The sequence below is a fragment of the Lissotriton vulgaris genome, chromosome 5, assembly GCF_964263255.1.
Source record: "Lissotriton vulgaris chromosome 5, aLisVul1.2, whole genome shotgun sequence".
Taxonomy (NCBI): domain Eukaryota; kingdom Metazoa; phylum Chordata; class Amphibia; order Caudata; family Salamandridae; genus Lissotriton; species Lissotriton vulgaris.
Genome location: NC_141693.1, coordinates 1,968,479,165 through 1,968,496,346, shown reverse-complemented (window position 1 = coordinate 1,968,496,346; position 17,182 = coordinate 1,968,479,165). Strand labels below are relative to the sequence as shown.

The 17,182-nt window shown below is 49.5% G+C and overlaps 1 protein-coding gene across 2 annotated transcripts in view; it reads left to right on the top strand.

The window, feature by feature from the left end:
- Positions 1 to 17,182, top strand: part of SCAI (suppressor of cancer cell invasion) — a 602,691-nt gene that overhangs the window by 493,288 nt on the left and 92,221 nt on the right. For both annotated transcript variants that reach the window (XM_086924673.1, XM_086924674.1), the window contains 2 exons: positions 962 to 1,063; positions 4,122 to 4,223. In XM_086924673.1, the coding sequence (XP_086780799.1) occupies positions 962 to 1,063; positions 4,122 to 4,223 (204 nt within the window). The remainder of the gene's footprint in view (positions 1 to 961; positions 1,064 to 4,121; positions 4,224 to 17,182) is intronic.

Below are 17,182 nucleotides of genomic sequence, written 5' to 3'. Positions count from 1 at the left end.
ACCGCGCCAGGCAACAAGACAAGAGCACCTCTCTGGTCACTCATGCATGACATCAAAACTCTGACAACATAGGGTCACAACAAATGCAATATTCTGCAAACCACACCATTCTCTACAGTGAATTGTGCTAGCCTTTCGTTAATGCGCTTCGGCGCCCCACAGTAGGGTATGAAGCACTATGTCTATATTACAATACAAGAGGACTTGAACAAGCTCACTGGGCATGATCTAAGTCACTGATGCTCTGCAAAGAGACTAGTCTTGGACAGCCTGTTGATCAGATCTCCATCAGTTCACTGGGCAGCAGCCGTCAGAGTTAGAAATGTCTTCTTTAAGGACAGTGTGGCAGACAAAATACATTGTCAGCCTAACAGCCTGTCATCTAGGTGTTCTTGATAGCATGAACCCACCTTGTTTTAAGAGAAGAATGTGCTCCTTCTCTTGGATTAAGAAGTCCATTATCTTAAAGCAGATTTTTGTCTTTTTTTTTTTAAGCTTTATTGTCATTTTTATGGGGTAAAGACCCCATTTGCGAAGGTTAACAATGTTTCCTTGCACCAATATGCGAGACACAAAATCAAGTCTTTCAATATTCTTGTTTTTCATGTCACTACCTTTGTAGATGTTTCCGGTTAGCAAATATGTGTCGCTGCTGTGTTATTATTAACTGACAAGGCTGCCCTTTTCTTAAGTTATTGTTAACTGTGTTTGTTGGTTTGAACATTACTTATTACCTTCTTCTCACATTCATTTCCCCGCCATGCCTTACACAATAAATTGTGCATCTAAGTTATCTTGCTGTCTTTTTTGGTTTTCATCCCTTCTACTCCTTGGAGACCCAGAGATTTTATATGTTGTATTCCTTCACGTTCGGTTGTCTGATTCCTGTTCTTCGTAATCATTTCCTTAGTTTGCAGACCACTTTTATTTCTGCTAACTATTGAAGTTTTTTGTGTTCTAGGTCAAGTTCAGTGAGTTGACTGTCGACATGTTCCGAATGCTGCAAGCTCTAGAGCGAGAACCCATGAATTTGTCAACACAAATGAACAAGCCAGGGCTTCAGGTGAGTAACATTTGAGTAGTATGCTGTGAAGAGCTGTACACTTTGTTGTAACATCTTTTTTTTTATCATTGTGAACAGATATATGACAATAAAACACATCAGCAACATGGGTTGTCAGTAAATGTTCTGCCACTGCAAGTAGTGAGAAAGGAATATAGAATATACTAGTAATTAATTCTTGATTTCAAACTGACCCTCTGAAAAGAGGACAATGCCTTACACTTTTAAAGACTTTCACATTATGTACTAGAAGAGCATATGATTTGGCAAGATTTCCAATATATAGAGAAGATTTCTTTTCAAGGAGATGGTTTCCTCCTGGCACTGCCCTTGCAGGCTCAGAAAAGGACATGTGTTGGATATTTATTATCTATTTGTTTGAACTTTTTCTCTAGCAGGGACAAGACCCAAAGGGTTTCTGAGGCCTTAACATAGAAAGAAGATAGAAACAAGTCAACACATGTTTAAGAACAGTGTTTACACTTATACATTTTAACTCAGGGTTATAAGCAGTCGATAGACTATGTAGCTGACTTTCAGTCACTTTAGTAGAGCCATTGAAGGGACCGCACAGTTAGAAGTTTAGTCCTCTTCTTGTCTTCCTGAGATCCAGGACTGTCATGAAGTGGGTGCCTGGAGGTGCCACATTTATGCCTGGAACGAGCTAGTGGTTGGGACTGATTCCCGGGCATGTCCTAACCAATGAGGTAAAAATACCCAGGGCTAACCATCCCCACTTTGGGCATTTTCAAGAAGGTCATAGTCTTTGGCTACACCAATTATGGTAATCCCTGTGTCTTCCCATATCAAAAACAAAAATTCAGTGTGAAGCAGTCACCGCACCCTCAATACAGGGTCACTGTTATTATGCGATTCTGAGGCTGTAGGTTTTTTCCGCATAGCTATGTATTTGGCACATAACCCACCTTTTGCTGCATAATCTACAGATGTTAACTAAAAATGTTCTTTCTAGCTCAAACGAATCAAAAGTTTTTTAAATCGCGTAGCTCCATGCTGATGTTCAGTAAAAGCCTTATGCAAAGGTTGACAGGTCACATTTCAGTTGCTTATTACTATATTTAGATGTTAAACACTTACTAATCAGGTGAAACCATTGCCCAGACACTGTAAACATGTGAAAAAAGGACAACGTTCTGAAATACTATTATCATAAAATGTGCTGTATTAGACCATTTGATTTGCCATTTCTTGGTACATAATTTAGTCAACACTGTTGCATAGTCTGATCCTCCCTTGCTGCATAATATCAGTGGCCCCTCACAGTAAAACCACAAAACAGAAGTCTGGCAGAACAAAGGAGGACTTTCCAACAACCAGTCAGTAGAATTGTTTTGGCATCCTGTTCTCGCCCCTTAAAGTGCGCCCCAAGTATTATGTAAAACCCGAGCTGACCTGTCAATCAGAATTTGACATTCAAGCAGGACTGGACAGTGTAATGACAAAAGGAATTCTCGCAGTATCCCCATGAATATTCTGTCAGGTTCAGGTTGGCCTGTTGTTTGCTCCTTAGAGGAATTTCACGCCTATTCCAATGCTAGTTATGGGCTGGAAGAAGTGGGAGAAAAAATGCAAAAGGGCCTTCAGAAGTTTTAAGCAGGGAAAAGGTAACTTCCTAAAAGTACCTTTTCCTTAATATTTATCAGAAACCCAATTTCACCATTGAATTGGATTTTTGTATAACAATTAAAAATAGTTGTTTAATTATTGTTCAAGCTTTTTCCTAAACAAAATTTGCATTATTAAATGTGTAACGTAACTCTGTATTTTCCCACAGGACAGCCATCCTTGGTACAGTGAGAATAGTGTGTGAGGTTTTTCCATTGTAAGGCCATGTTTAACATTAAATTCCCACATGTCCTTCTTTTAAGTATGATGCTCACTGCCTCGTGGGCAATAAGGCCTAGGTATGGGTGGCTTTTAAATATTTAAAAAGGCTTTGACTTGTCAAAAGAGGTAATTTTGACCAGTCATATTTGCGGATTAAAACTGCAGCTGCCATGTTACAAATGGTAAACCTGCAGTCACATTTGCACTGGCCCTGTATTGGGTGCACATTGTATGCTGCAGTCCACTAATGATATTTAACTTACAAGCCCAGACTCCACTTTGCACCATATACTAGGAACTTTTAGTTAAGTTAAGAATGTCGTATGCAAATGTCACTATGTTGAACGGGGGAGCACAGACACTAGTTAGTGGGGGGGGGGGTAAAATGCACAGAGTTTTACAGCTAACAACAATATAGGGTCCAGCAAAAGGGGAAAATTTGTGGTGACCCTGCAGAAAGGGCAAATTTTCAACACAATCTCAATTGTATTTTCATTTTGAAACCAGTGAGTGATATTAATGTAAAGAAATTGCCACTTAAATTTAGTGTTACAATTTATGAGAGGCAAAAGGACATACAATGCCTCACGCAAACCATGGGAAGTGCCTCGCGCCTCTCAATATGTATATATCACATAATACAATGTTAAATGATATGCATTCTAAATATAATATACCATATGTGTTAAAATAAAAAAAAATTGGGAATGCCTTATACTGCACCTTCTTCCGAGCTGCATTCCAGTTCTGTACTAGTGTTTAAGAGAAAGGCCAAAATACACAAATTACTCTTGATACTGATTAAAAAAATCACAGAGCGTAGCTCATAGAAAACAAAAACCTTTCTATTTATAAGAAGTAGTCACCAGCCTTTCCATCACAAGTTTTGAATTTGATTTGCAGAGAACAAGCACTTAAATAAACTAGTATTACCGATAGGTAACTTATAATTTTGTATTCTGCTGCAGACCTTCATGTCCTGATAACATGTTGAACAAAGCACTGCAATTTCAACCTCAGATTTCAGATAACTTCTTTAATGAGTTCTTTCTCCTACATTCTTGTTCTGATAATAGGATGTTGTTTTTTACTGATTAAAGAACAGTTTGTAGTCATGTGGAGGATGTGTGGACACACTGGGGGATAAATGGAAAATAGTTGATGAGGACCAACGTAAAAGCTGTGACCAACCTGTCTTCCTTTTATTCAGGACCCATCCGAGAAGCCAGCCAAGCGGGAGAACCCCCACAAATACCTTTTGTACAAACCGACCTTCAGCCAGCTCTTCACCTTCTTAGCAGCATCTTTTAAGGTGTGTCTTTCTCCATTACACAGTTTTGTATTGTCTTCATTTCAAAGTGTGAACTTCAGTGCATGGTTCTCAATACAACTCACAGTAAAAAATAATAGAGTAAATTGAATAGAATATAGCCTTATAGCCTGCCGTAGAGGGCTATACCGGCTAGTAAAGGCCCTCTCCAGCGTTCAGCTCGGGCCTTTAACAAGGGAGAGGGACTTTAATAGCCGGTATATCCCAGCTACGAAGGGCATAAAGCTATTAGAACATTCTTCCACTAGAGGACAGAATGTTCTAACAAAAAAGAACAAAGCCTTATGGGAGCGTGAGGGGATTGGAATCCCCTCGGGTTCCCTGAAGCCTTTGTTAACAGCCAGAGCTGTGAACAAAGAGGCATTGGAATGTTGGAGCTCCAGGCTTATACCAGCCATTATAAGCCCGGAGCACTCCATTGCTTTCAATAGAGCTAACAACATTCCAACGTTCTAATATAGCCTTATAGCCCGCCGTAGTGGGCTATACCGGCTACTAAAGGCCCGCTGAATCGTTAAAGGCCCGAGCCGAAGGCGAGGGACTTTAATGCGACAGCGGGACTTTAATTGCCGGTATAGCCCTGCTATGAAGGGCTATAAGGCTATTAGAACATTCTGCCACTAGAGGGCAGAATGTTCTAACAAATTAAACAAAGGGTTCTCGAAGCTCGAGGGGATATAAATCCCCTCGAGCTTCGAGAAGCCTTTGTAGAACATTGGAATGTTGCTCTGCGGGCCTTTACCGGCCCGTAGAAGCTGGGAGCTCTCCATTGCAGACAATGGAGCTCCCAACATTCCAATGTTCTAATTAAAAATAAAAGATGTCTGACCACAAACATAATCATTGGCAAGCTGAAGAATGAGGGAGTAGCACAGTGTGTGGCTACACTGAATAACCAGGGCCTCTCTTAGAAGCAATAGCATTTTAGGAGAGGAACAGAGGCAAGGATTGTTTTTTCTTTCTTTACTGAAACTGAACTGCTTGCTTTAACACATACTTAAAAATATAAACCGTAACAGATTGCAGTACAATTCTCATTGCTCTTAGAAAGTGCCTTCAACCACAGTTTTGCCCTTGGTCTTGCAACTCAGCAGCTAGGAACATGCTCTAATATTGTCATTCAATTGAAAGTGTAGACCTAGAGTTGTGGCTTGGGTGTTCTCTGACTGCTATTTATGTTGCAAGTCATGCTATTTCTGTGTTTTAGATCTTGAACACCTTAGCCCTCCCAAAAGATTACAGACCCTTCTAAGGACCAAATATTCACATGAGGCACATCCCACTGCATTTCCTTTGTTCGCTTTAATGCGGTGGTCGCTTTCATGTTCAGGATTCTGATTGGGTGTGCCTTATGTCTGGGGTCAGGTGTGTACCACAGAGGAAGAAGGATGAGGTGCTGCTCCCGGGATGGATGTCATGGTATCAGCCAGAGAGTCAGACCTCTTTATGTGCTGTCCAATCCGGTGTCAAGTTCATGTATACCCCATATGCAGTGATGAGTTCCAAGCGCACCAGTTCTCCTGGAGCTCCTGGTCCTTGATGCTTATGAGCCGTCCTTCTGCCTCTAACCTCAGCGGAGCTCATGCTAACGCCGAGCACATGTGGCCAGATGGTACACATGCGCAGTAGCCCTCCTCCTTCAATCTTTCAGGGACAGGATAGGCCCAATATTCTGGCGGTTGGAGGCCCTTTGTAAAGTAGGGGTTATAAAGTATTTTAAGTTCATTCTGCTGACATACATACTTGCATATTCCACTTCACACTGTTTGAGGCCAGCTGTGTGGTTGTAGAATAATTCCAAATGCAGTGGCACACAGGGGACGTTTACCCAGAGAAATACATGGAGGAAGAGTAAACAGTTTTTTGGTGTGGACAAGGGCTCTGTTTGTCTTTTGGTCAAGTACCTTGGGACTATATCTGTAAGCCTGTCTCACCTACCCCCAGGGACCACTGTAATGAGTTTGAGCAAGCCCACACCAAAGCACAGGTGAAACTATATAGCAGTAGGAGACAGGATTCCACTTATTCTGAGGACATAGGTTCAAAGACATGAAGTTGTCATTCAAATTGTACACATCAGGTGAAAAAGACGGTGCCCGGGCACTCTGGCCAAGTTCCATCCTGAGGAGCATGAACACGATGATAACCTGAAGAATGGGCAACATTTTAAGAGAAGGGATTTGTAAGAAGAAGGTCATTGCCTTCTGGATCTTCAAATTGAGCATTAGCATACACGGGCAGTTCGTACAGGTAAAGCCTTGCAGACCACTGGACAGGTAGGTTAAGAAAGGTCTGAAGGCAGAATATCCTTTTCCATCATGAGGTGGCTAAGTGGTGGATGCTACAGATATTAATGCTGAAGTGACAACCTGTTTGAACAAGTTCTCTCAGGGCCCCAAGAAGGCCATAGAGCACTTTTGGCAGAATTGTCAATAATAGCTCATTGATCTGGCCTAAATTTGGTCATGGCTGGGGAGCCCAAGGTTCTGGCCTTCATACCTCCCAGGAGACACTTTCTGGAGTGGCACAAAGAGTCATATGTGTTCTCAGTAAAGTGAGCTGCTCTACATCCACCTACAGAGGCAGGTCCCTGTTACTAGGGGTGAGCTAACTATGGTGGACGCAAGGCTTGTGGTGTTGGTCTGCTTTTTTGCTGCCAATTTATTAAAGAGCTAGGAACGTTTGAGAGCACATTCACTGCCTGAGATGAGATTCTATTCTCGCGAAGTTTTCCTCACAGTCGTTTGCGATAGGGATTCCTTCGCCAGCCACTCCTACAGCCAAGATCCCCAAACATTATCAAACCACCCACAGAGTGGGGCAGTGGCAGGAGCTGCAATGTTCAGGAGCTTCTTCCCTTGAAGGGGCTATTTCCAAAGAGTTTGCACACAAAGCAGTGTATTTACCACAAACATCATTGGAGTTTTTACCTAGTTAAGATCAAGTCTTCTAAGTAAAAGTAAGGGAAAGGCCGGCACTCTATTCCCACAACTGGTCCTACATCACAGGGATGTCTCTCTGTGTTAGAGGCAGTCTGAGATTTTCACATAGAGTTTTCTTTAAAGTTTTAAGGCACGTTTGTAAAACCAGAGATTCTTCATGTCGTACATCAAAGTTGAACTTTTAATATAGAACATGACTGTGGCATTGGAAGGAAAGGAGCAGTAGGTTGCTCTCGATTGCTCGACCGACTCTTGGGAACTCAGCTCATTGTTAAACTCTAGGCCCCTCGAGATACAGGAGATCCATCTCTTCCAGGATGTTCCCAGAGAGAATAACCGGATATTGAGATTGAACCTGAATGGTGCTTACTTGAAGTTTTGCAAGGCTCAGGTGTTTGAATACAGACCACTCCCCTCAGCCTTTAATTCACGTCACGATGCTTCTCATAGCTTATTAAGTAAATGAGATCTCTAGCGGCACTAATCGTCTACTTGAACAGTAAGTTCCAAATTACTCAGGATCTATAGATTTTTTGCCAGTAGTCTCAAATGATGGTAAATATCCTGCAAGGTCTGCATTTGTAATAATTGTGAACATTTCCTACATTTGCGGGGTTTGTAGGAGACTGTGTCAGCAACCCTCTGTTGGCAGTCTGAAAGCTGATGTCCTTCAAAAAGGGAAGCGAAAAGAGCGTTAAAAACTGACAAGATCTCATTGGGACAACTGCAGGGTCAAGGATAGTGGACTCTCTAGCTTCATCCGTCCAGGCTGGCTTCCTGGTCCTCTGCCTTAATGGGCTCTCCAAAGCTGAAGGTAGCAATTTTTGCAAAGGATCTGCATACTCAAAAATATGGATGATTCAGGAAAACCAGAACAAAGATCCAGAGGTGGTTAAATGTCGGCTTGGAAGGCAGAGCAGTGTTCGGATCAGCACGATTTCTGGTCATAAAGTCGGATGGTTTGTTTTCCAGAGGATAGTGGTTAGAAGATCAGTTGTTTTTCTTTTACAGGATAGTGCTTCCAATCCTTGAAAGACTTCTGTATCAACAACTTGAACTTTGAACTCATCGGTCACCCTGCTGATTTCACATCTGGCATTAGCACCCTTCTAAACAACTTCCATCTGTTTTCTGGAAAACCATTTGAACACATACACTCCAACTAAAACACAATATGTGTTGGCAGAAATCTACAGCACCAGCTTGCTCCAAAGCCCCTGCAAAAAACAAACTCTTTATCCGCACATAGGAAAGAAAATGGAATAAAAATAGAGTCCACGATACCCTCACAACTTAAGTCTCTCCGCACAGCACTCATCACATTTAACCAGAGTTAAGTACTAGTCCAACACCATCAGTGAAGCTGCTAACAAAAGCAGAAAACTCTTCCAGACATTGAAGCATTGCATAAAAACACTGCCTGACCATCATATCCCACACTTCACAGAGAATGCAGTGACATCAGCCTTTTCATTGAAAAAAAGAAAAGAGAACATCCTACAGCACAATTAGCAACACCAAGCCTGCTTTTCCTCTTGGACCCAGCCATTTTCATAGCATCCACAATAGTTATCCTTCAAAGCACTGTCTCTCTCAGGTGTCGCCAAGATACTCCACTCCTTGTAAGCACCTTGCTGTGAAGATAATGTCATAACTTCATCTTTCATCTCTCTAGCCAACTCTTTCTCCCCTCTTGACCATTGTCAACGCCTTCCTCACTCAAAGCACGTTCCCACAAGCTCTCAAAATGGACCGTATTCTCCCACTTCTAAGAAAACCTACACTAGACCCTAATGACCCCACCAGCCACTGGCCTATTACTCACCTAACCTTATCGGCAAGATCATCAAAAAAGCCAATCTGGCTTCTGACTGCATTGCAGCCTGGAGACATTACCTTAAATGTGTCCTGACGATCAAAGGTGAAGATGACCCTTATCTTCTGATACTAGTGGACCTCTCATCTGCTTTTGGCAACATTTATTTTTTTTTTTTAACTTTATTTTTGTTGCAGACAATGATAGCATATAACAGTTGCGCCGACAGCTACAAGAAAGCAACGACATTATGTCAAAGAACATACTTCTGTGTACACGGCTCATCAGCCCACAACCCGAAGGCCGGGCGGCGGTAGATGGTAGCATGTAAGCCAGGTCATGAACCTAGCCATGTAACTGCGCGGCAGGATATTCTGATCTGCTTTTCTTTTTCTTTAATACAGGTTACCCCCCAACTCCCCAAAGGAACCCTCCCCCCCAAAACTTCGGCATTCATGACTAAAACATGTGTATACAGGTCGTTCACCTCATTATGGCACTCCTATCGGCAGATAGAGCAGCGATCATTACGTAAATTAGGAATGAAACCTTGAGATACCAAAACACAATTCCTCCCAGTTGTAACCTACATGTGCGTGTGCGGTCAGGCACTCCCCCAACTCACTGCCCTCCCCCACCCTCCCCACCACCCTCATCCTCAGACCCCAGGGGTGAACAACTCCGCACTCGTACCATCCGAGTCTTCGGCTGCCTCTCCCACCACTCGTATCATTCTCCAAGCAAGCAGGTCGTCCTGCAGCTTCACATCTCGCACGGTTTGCATGAAGGTTTCCTCCGCCAGGGACCATTCCCCCACATCTCTAAGCCACTGTGACATCTCTGGGGCCCTCTGTCCCATCCATGTGATGGCCACCCTCCTCCTTGCCAGTACTAAAAGTAGTTGTAACATTTTGTAGGACAAATTACACTTCCTGGGCTTGGGGACTAAGGCTAACAAGCAGTGAAGGGGGGTCAGCTCCATCCGGAGTTCAGTAACTTTACAAATGTGCGCCACCACCGACTGCCAGAAGGCGTAAACCAACGGGCAGTCCCACGCCAGATGAAGGAAGGAGGCACCCGGCGCGCCACACCTAGGGCAGTCATCGCGCTTGTCCGGGGTAATACGCTTCAAGGCAACCGGAGTCACATATGTTCGGTGTAAAAAGTTAAAGTGTGTCAGTTTGAACCGTGCATTGCACGACACCTTCCGGGTGAGGGTACCAATGCGTTTGCGCTGTGCCGGGTCCAAAGCAATCCCCAGGTCAGCTTCCCAGGCCGCCCACGCCGGTGGAACCGGTGGGGTGGAGTCCTGCCGCATGGCTGAGTACAATAGGGTTATCAGCCTCCTGCCCCTACCACAGGAAAGGATAATATTGAGGGTATGGGACACAGGGGGCGCATCAGGGAATTGCGGCCAAGTATCCCGTGCCATTGCATGGAGGCCCCTGTAGTGTAGGAACTGTCCCTCACCGAGTCTGAACGTCTCCGTTGCCCGTTCGATAGATAGAAACGTGTCGTCCGGGTAGAGATCTGCCAACAGCTCGCAACCTCCCGCTCTCCAGTCATGGAAAGGCATGTGTACCTCCATGTCCACCACTGGGGCCATGATCCATATCGGCAGCTCCCTGTGAAAGGGGGCCCTCCGTAGGATTTTTTCCACAGCGCGCTGCCAAATGGCTGCGGTGTGGCGCACTATGTACGGCAGCGCCGCATCCGCGCCCCTGCCACGCATCAGGGCCATCTGTACTGCTCTTTCATCCGCACTCCCCGCAAGGAGCCGTAGTTCCCAGGTGTCCGCATCCGCGAACCACCTGGCAGCTGGCAACAGCTGAGCTGCATAGTAGTAGAGGTCGAATCTCGGCGCCTCCAACCCCCCCTCCTCCCAGCTTCGGACAACCGTGTGTAAGGCAACTCTACTACGCCTGCCCGCCCAGAGTAAGGACGTAAGGAGAGTATTAAGAGTGCGGAACATCCGCGGGGGAAGTGGGCACAGTGAATTCTGCAACACATACAGCACTCGCGGCAGCATCACCATTTTCGCCACTGCCAGTCGTCCCATCAGGGAGAGAGGCAATGTGTTCCAGAATGCCACCGATTGTTGTAGGGAGTGCACCACCCTATCCGCATTGCGGGCCAGCAATTGTTCGTCCGACGACGCCACCTGCATCCCCAGATAGCGGAAGGCTTCCAGTTCCCACCGCAGACCCAGGTGTGGCAAGTCCCCGCGCGCGTCCACATTACATCCCGCTAGGGGGAAGATCAGGGACTTCCCTGCATTGATACGCAGGCCCGAGGCTGCGCCAAAACGGTCCAGTAGCCGTAGCAAAACCGGTAGCGCGTCCCACGGAGATGTTAAGTAAAACAGAGCATCGTCCACATACAAGGACACCGTGTGGACATTACTCCCCACTTTGATTCCCCATTGGGCCATTGTGGTACAGACTTCCACCGCCAATGGCTCAATTGCCAGGGCGAACAGGAGTGGCGAGAGGGGGCATCCCTGACGGGTGCCTCTCTCCAACGCCCAGTCCTCCGAGCGTGCAGCCCCAAGTTTGACTCTGGCTCGAGGCGCCCGATACAGTATCTGGATCCACTTGCGAAACACGGGCCCCAATCCCACCTGTTGAAGCACCTCTGATAGGTACCCCCAGCTAACCGTATCAAATGCCTTGGCCAAGTCTATCGAAACCAGGACCTGGGGATCCTCTCTACCGCGCACCTCATGCATAACATGGGTTAATCGCCGCAGATTCATCGCGGTGTTGCGTCCGGGGATGAACCTACACTGGTCCTGGTGAACCAACTGGACCATGTGCGGCGCCAACCGAGCGGCTAAGAGTTTGGTCAGGATCTTGACATCCGTGTTAATCATTGTGATAGGGCGGTATGCCGCGGGGTCATAACCATCACCACCCGGCTTTAGAAGCATGCAGATCTCACCCTGGTACATTGTGGGCGGAAGAGCTCCATCCTCCAGCGCTGTAAGGAAGACCTGGAGGAGGAGGGGGCCGAGGACGTCTCCGAATGCGTGGTAGAACTCGGAAGGAAACCTGTCTCCTCCTGGGGATTTCGCCGTCGGTAGGCCGGCCATAGCCACCCGCGCTTCGTGGAGGGTCAAAGCCCCATCTAATTCTTCCGCTGCTTCTCTCGGAAGGGCCGGAAGAGTCACTCCTCGGAGGTAAGGCTGATAGGATGCTTCCGTGACCAGCGGGTCTGCCGTATACACCTGCTGCAGGTGGGTTTTAAGAACCCGCAATATACCGGACTCCGAATGCACCATGACCCCATCAGGGCCCCTCAGGGCAACTATCCGAACCGGGGCCGATTCTTTCTTCAAAATCCAGGCCAATAATTGGCCGGATTTGTCCCCCTCCCTGTGGAGACCCTGTCTAAATTGACCCAGCGTGTATCTGTCGAGGCGCGTAAGTATATTGTGTACTTGCTCCTGGGCTTCCCGCTCCAGGGCCAGTTCCGGTTCCCCAGGATTTGGCGAGGCCTGGCGAGTCCGCAGGATGTCTTCAGCCTCCCGCAGTTCGCGGGTCAGCTGTCGGCGGACCCCATAAGTAAGAGCCATGCATTCACCCCGCACCACTGCCTTCAGAGCGTCCCATTTCGTCGACAGGGGCACGTCGTCCCCCTCCCAGTTCAGGTCGACGTAATTAGTGAGTGTAGCCTGCACATGATCTCTACCCAATGGGTCCTGCAGTAGGTCCGCAGGCATCCGCCATGTACGGGGGCGGCAAGGCTGGTCGACGTCCTGCGTAGCGCACAACACCGGGGAGTGGTCAGACAGGAAGCGGGCCAGATGGGTGACAATTAGGGAATACGACGCGTCTATATTCGCGGCGAGGACCCTATCTAGCCTGCTATGGGTGTCGTGTGTAGGAGTGTAACAGGTGTACAGTTTCTGTGACGGGTGACTCTGACGCCACACATCTACTGCTCCCAAGTTCGCCATGACCTCGCGCAGTCTCGCCGTCATGCGAGGTTTCGTCCCCGCTCGGGGAGGATGCCTATCTAGGACAGGGTCCAAGACACAGTTAAAGTCTCCGAACCACAGGAGAGGGCTGTCCACGTCCGACACTAAGACGTCTTGCATTTGTGGGTAGAAGGTCGCGTCGTCTACGTTAGGCGCATATGTATTAAGTAGTGTAAGGTCCTTGCCATTCAACTTCACCCTCAGCAGCAGGTACCTGCCCTCAATATCCGCTTCCGCATACTGTACCGCGAGGGGGACCCAGATCAAGACCCCACGCGCATATGTCGAAAAGGAAGAGTGAAAGACCTGACCCCGCCATTTTTTAGCTAGCTTTTGCGCCCCCACCTCATTCAGATGCGTTTCTTGCAAACATGCAATCGAAATGCCATGCCTCCGAAGGAAGGACAGGACCCTATACCGTTTGGTACAAGTGCCCAACCCACGCACATTCCACGTTAAGAATTTGTATCCCATGTTTCCTGTAAGTGCCCCGCCGGGCCATGCAGTCTGCTGCCAAAATACCGCCACCTAGGGGCCTGAACAGTGATACACATGATGTCTATACCAACATTCTTAAACAGTACCCCCCATCCTCCCCCCCCCCAAAATTGCAACATTAGCAGAACACTCCCCCCTCCCCCCACCCACGAGCAGGATAACGACAACAACCCAATCTGTCAACCCGCCCTTCCCCCGCTGGTGCCAGGACGTGCACAGCCTCCCCACACACCCCTCACAACACATCACACACCCACACAACAATGAACTGCATACACCCCCCCCCCCAGCTCCCCGCAAGACCCAATGCTCACATTGAGTACGCCCGGCTCCGGTCCAGCTGTAGTTGACCATACAGGACCAGGTCCGACAGTAGCACCCCCGCCTCCCAAATATCAATCAATTCCCACATTGCAAATCTACCGGCCCCAGTCTCCCCCCCACAATGCAAAGTCTGGTGGCCCCGGGTACAATGTCAATCCAGTGTCCACCTATACCCCTCTCCACCCCGGGAGCCACAGCAGCCATCCAAAGACAAAGTACATAGGGCTCCTACATCACCTCAGGGTGGGCCATTCTCCTCCAGGGCCCCAGCTCCCCCAGTCTCCTGAATCACCAGGTCCGACGGTGTCATGTCCCTCACCGCAGCTGGTATCGTGTCCGGGACCAGGATTTCCGCAGGTTCCAGCGGGTTTTGAGACTCCGCCCGGCCCCCTGCAGCAAGGGTTCCAGGAGCATTCCGCCATCAGCCCCAACCGTGATTCTAGGTTCCTCCGTGTGCTCCGACGTAGAGCGTCGTCTCCGTCCGCCCCGGGGCCTCCGCTGCCGCTGGGGACGGCTCCCCCATGTCTCCTTGGACCCACCACGGGCTCCCGGTGGAACCCCGTCTCCCCTAACCTCCAGCCATTCCCATACTTCCTCCGGGGATTCAAAGAAGTGTGCCTTGCCCTGAGCCAGCACCTTGAGTTTGGCGGGATACAGCAACATATATTGTAACTGCATCGCCCGGAGCTTCTGCTTAACCCCCAGAAAGGATTTCCTCATCTCCTGAACCTGATGGGTATAGTCTGGGTATATTGAAATCCGGTTATTTTCAATGGCCAGGTCCGGCTTTTCCCTCGCCGCTCGCAGGATGCCGTCTCGATCCCGATAATTCAATATCCTGGCAATCAGAGCTCGCGGCGGGGCCCCCGGTTGTGGCGGGGGAACCAGGGCTCGATGAACTCTCGCGATGACAAACACTTCTGAGAGACCCTGCGGGCACAGCTTTGCTCTAATCCATGTTTCCAGAAAGCGTTCAGGGTCTCCAGCCTCCAGTCTCTCCGGGACCCCTAGGACTCTAATGTTGCTGCGACGCGCCCTCCCTTCTGCGTCCTCAGCTCTCCGTTCCAAGGCACCAGTCGTCGCCGTAAGGTGTGTGACCGTCTTCCGGAGAGAGGCCACCTCCCCCTGTAGCTGCACAATATTGGCCTCCGCATCTGTGACTTTGTCCGCCACCTTACGGAGGTCTGTCCGCAGGAGGTTGACGTCGATGGAGACTGTTTCGATTTGCCTCTCCAACGTTGAGTGGGAGCCCTGAATAGCCTTTAGGAGTTCCGCACGGGAGGGCTCACCGGGGTCCCCCGGCTCCTCATCCTGGCCCGATTGGCGTGTAATCCTTTGGGGCGGCAGTCTTTGCGTGGTGTACTGGGTGATCGTATTGGCCTGTGACGAGCGGGACGCCCTGTCTTTACGCATCTTCGGAATGATCATAATGCGGGGATGGCCTGCCTTTAGAGCAGCAGCAAGCCCAATCCCGCCTCCACCCAGTCGGTGGAAAGTTCTGTGTGGAGTCGCGCTCGAGCTCTCACCCTTGCACAGTCAGTCGGGCGTCCCCACTCCCCCAACACTCCCGTCGCAGGCAAGTCCCAGGCACCGCAGGTACCGTCAGGAAGCGTCGTGCACCGGCAAGGAGAAATCCGGCAACCACACCTCGCCAGCCGGGCGGCGCGATCTCGTCGAGGGTCCCTGTGGCCCCCAGTGGGTGCGGCGCTGTGTCCCTTCGTCCAGCCAGCCCCCCCAGGGGCAGGCCACTCTATTCTCCGCACCCGGCTTGTATGGGCGGAGTAGTTCGTATGCCCCGATCTCCCAGCCAGCAGCCAGGTAGGGGGGGGGCCCAAGGCGCTCCACCCCGGCACCGCAATCAGGAGTCCAATCTGCGCCCCTCGACCAATATTTCCTCCAGAGGCCCAGGGCCCCTCCGAGAGTCAATGGGGGGATCTCGCCCCCTCCCCCCCTGCGCTCCAGGAGGCAGGTAGGCCCGGGAGAACTGGGCCGGCCCCGCGTAGTCTGACAGGGGCTCAGTGTTTGTGCCTGCGCCGTCCGCGCCGCTCGTCTGCGCTCCTCTGGGCCCCCAGCCCGCTCTCACCTCACTGCCACGCAGTGTCTGCCGGGACCCAGACCTGCAGGCGCCGCCGGTCACTCTCAGTCCCCACGGCCCGACGGCCGACTTCAAGATGGCGGCCCGGTGGAGGAGGGGCACGCTCCGGTCCTCGGCTCTCCAGTCGCTCCCCCGCTCCAGGACGGCAGACCTTCCCCCAGGTAGGCAGCAGCACAGCTGGGCAAGCGCACGCCATGGCGCCCTCACGGATCCGGAGCCCCCTGACCGTCAATCGGTGCCCGCGGCCTGCTTCACCGGGGCCGAGACTCCTCCCGGGGCGTCCCTCGGTCCAGAGCCGCCTACCACGCTTCCGCTCACGGCGCCGTCCCCCGGGTCAGGGTCCAGACCCGGGACAAGCTCTTCGATCTCCCCGCTGGCCCACCGGGGCACTCCAGGATATGGCCTCCCCCGGCCGACCAGGCCCAGACCACGGGCTCGCGTAGGTGTGGCGGCCGCTCCCGGATCACCGGGGCTGCTCCGCGGCCACTCCGCTACTCCCGCCAGCTGGAATTCGGCAAGGATGGTCCCCGCAGCTTCAGCGATATCTCCAGTCGATCAGGGCTGCTCACCGGAGCCTGGGCAGGATAAAAAACAGGATGTTCGGGTCCGCAGGACGGGAGCTGGCAGAGCTCACGTCCTGTCGGCCATGCTGCTTGGCCACGCCCCCCGCTTTTGGCAACATTAACTATGCCACCCTAATCTACTCTTTGGAACCTCACAAGGAATTCCGTGGCAATGTCCTTCAGTGGTTTAGCTCGCACCTTTCCAACCATCTCCAGTTTGTTCACATGTGTTCCTCTAGTTTACAAAAGAGAAGATTTTGTCCCAGGGTTTGTACTGTCCCCTATCATATTCAACCTCTATGTGGAGCCCCTAGGAGCACTATTCACTGGTAAAAGGTTCAAATTCACCAATGTGCATGCAATATACAGCCTGCTGTGCAAGCCTTCTCTGCTTCAGACCTGAAGTGCCTTGAACACATCCTGAGAGTCCTCATCACTCTTGAACGTTATAACCAGGAGAACCACCTACGGGTCAATCAGGGTAAAACCAAGGTAGTAGTGTTTGGAAAATACCTCCACAAATAAAGCAAGCTCACTTGCAACTGGGAGATCTGGAAATTGGGACTGTAACAGCCCATAACTTAGGGTCTGGTTTTCAGAAAGGGCCACCCACCAAAAACACCTTGGCACAAAGGCCAACCATGTCATCCACATACTGAAACAAGGAAGCCATTGCTTGCTAAGTCCTACCACCGAGCCAATGCCGACAGTCTTAAAAGCAAAA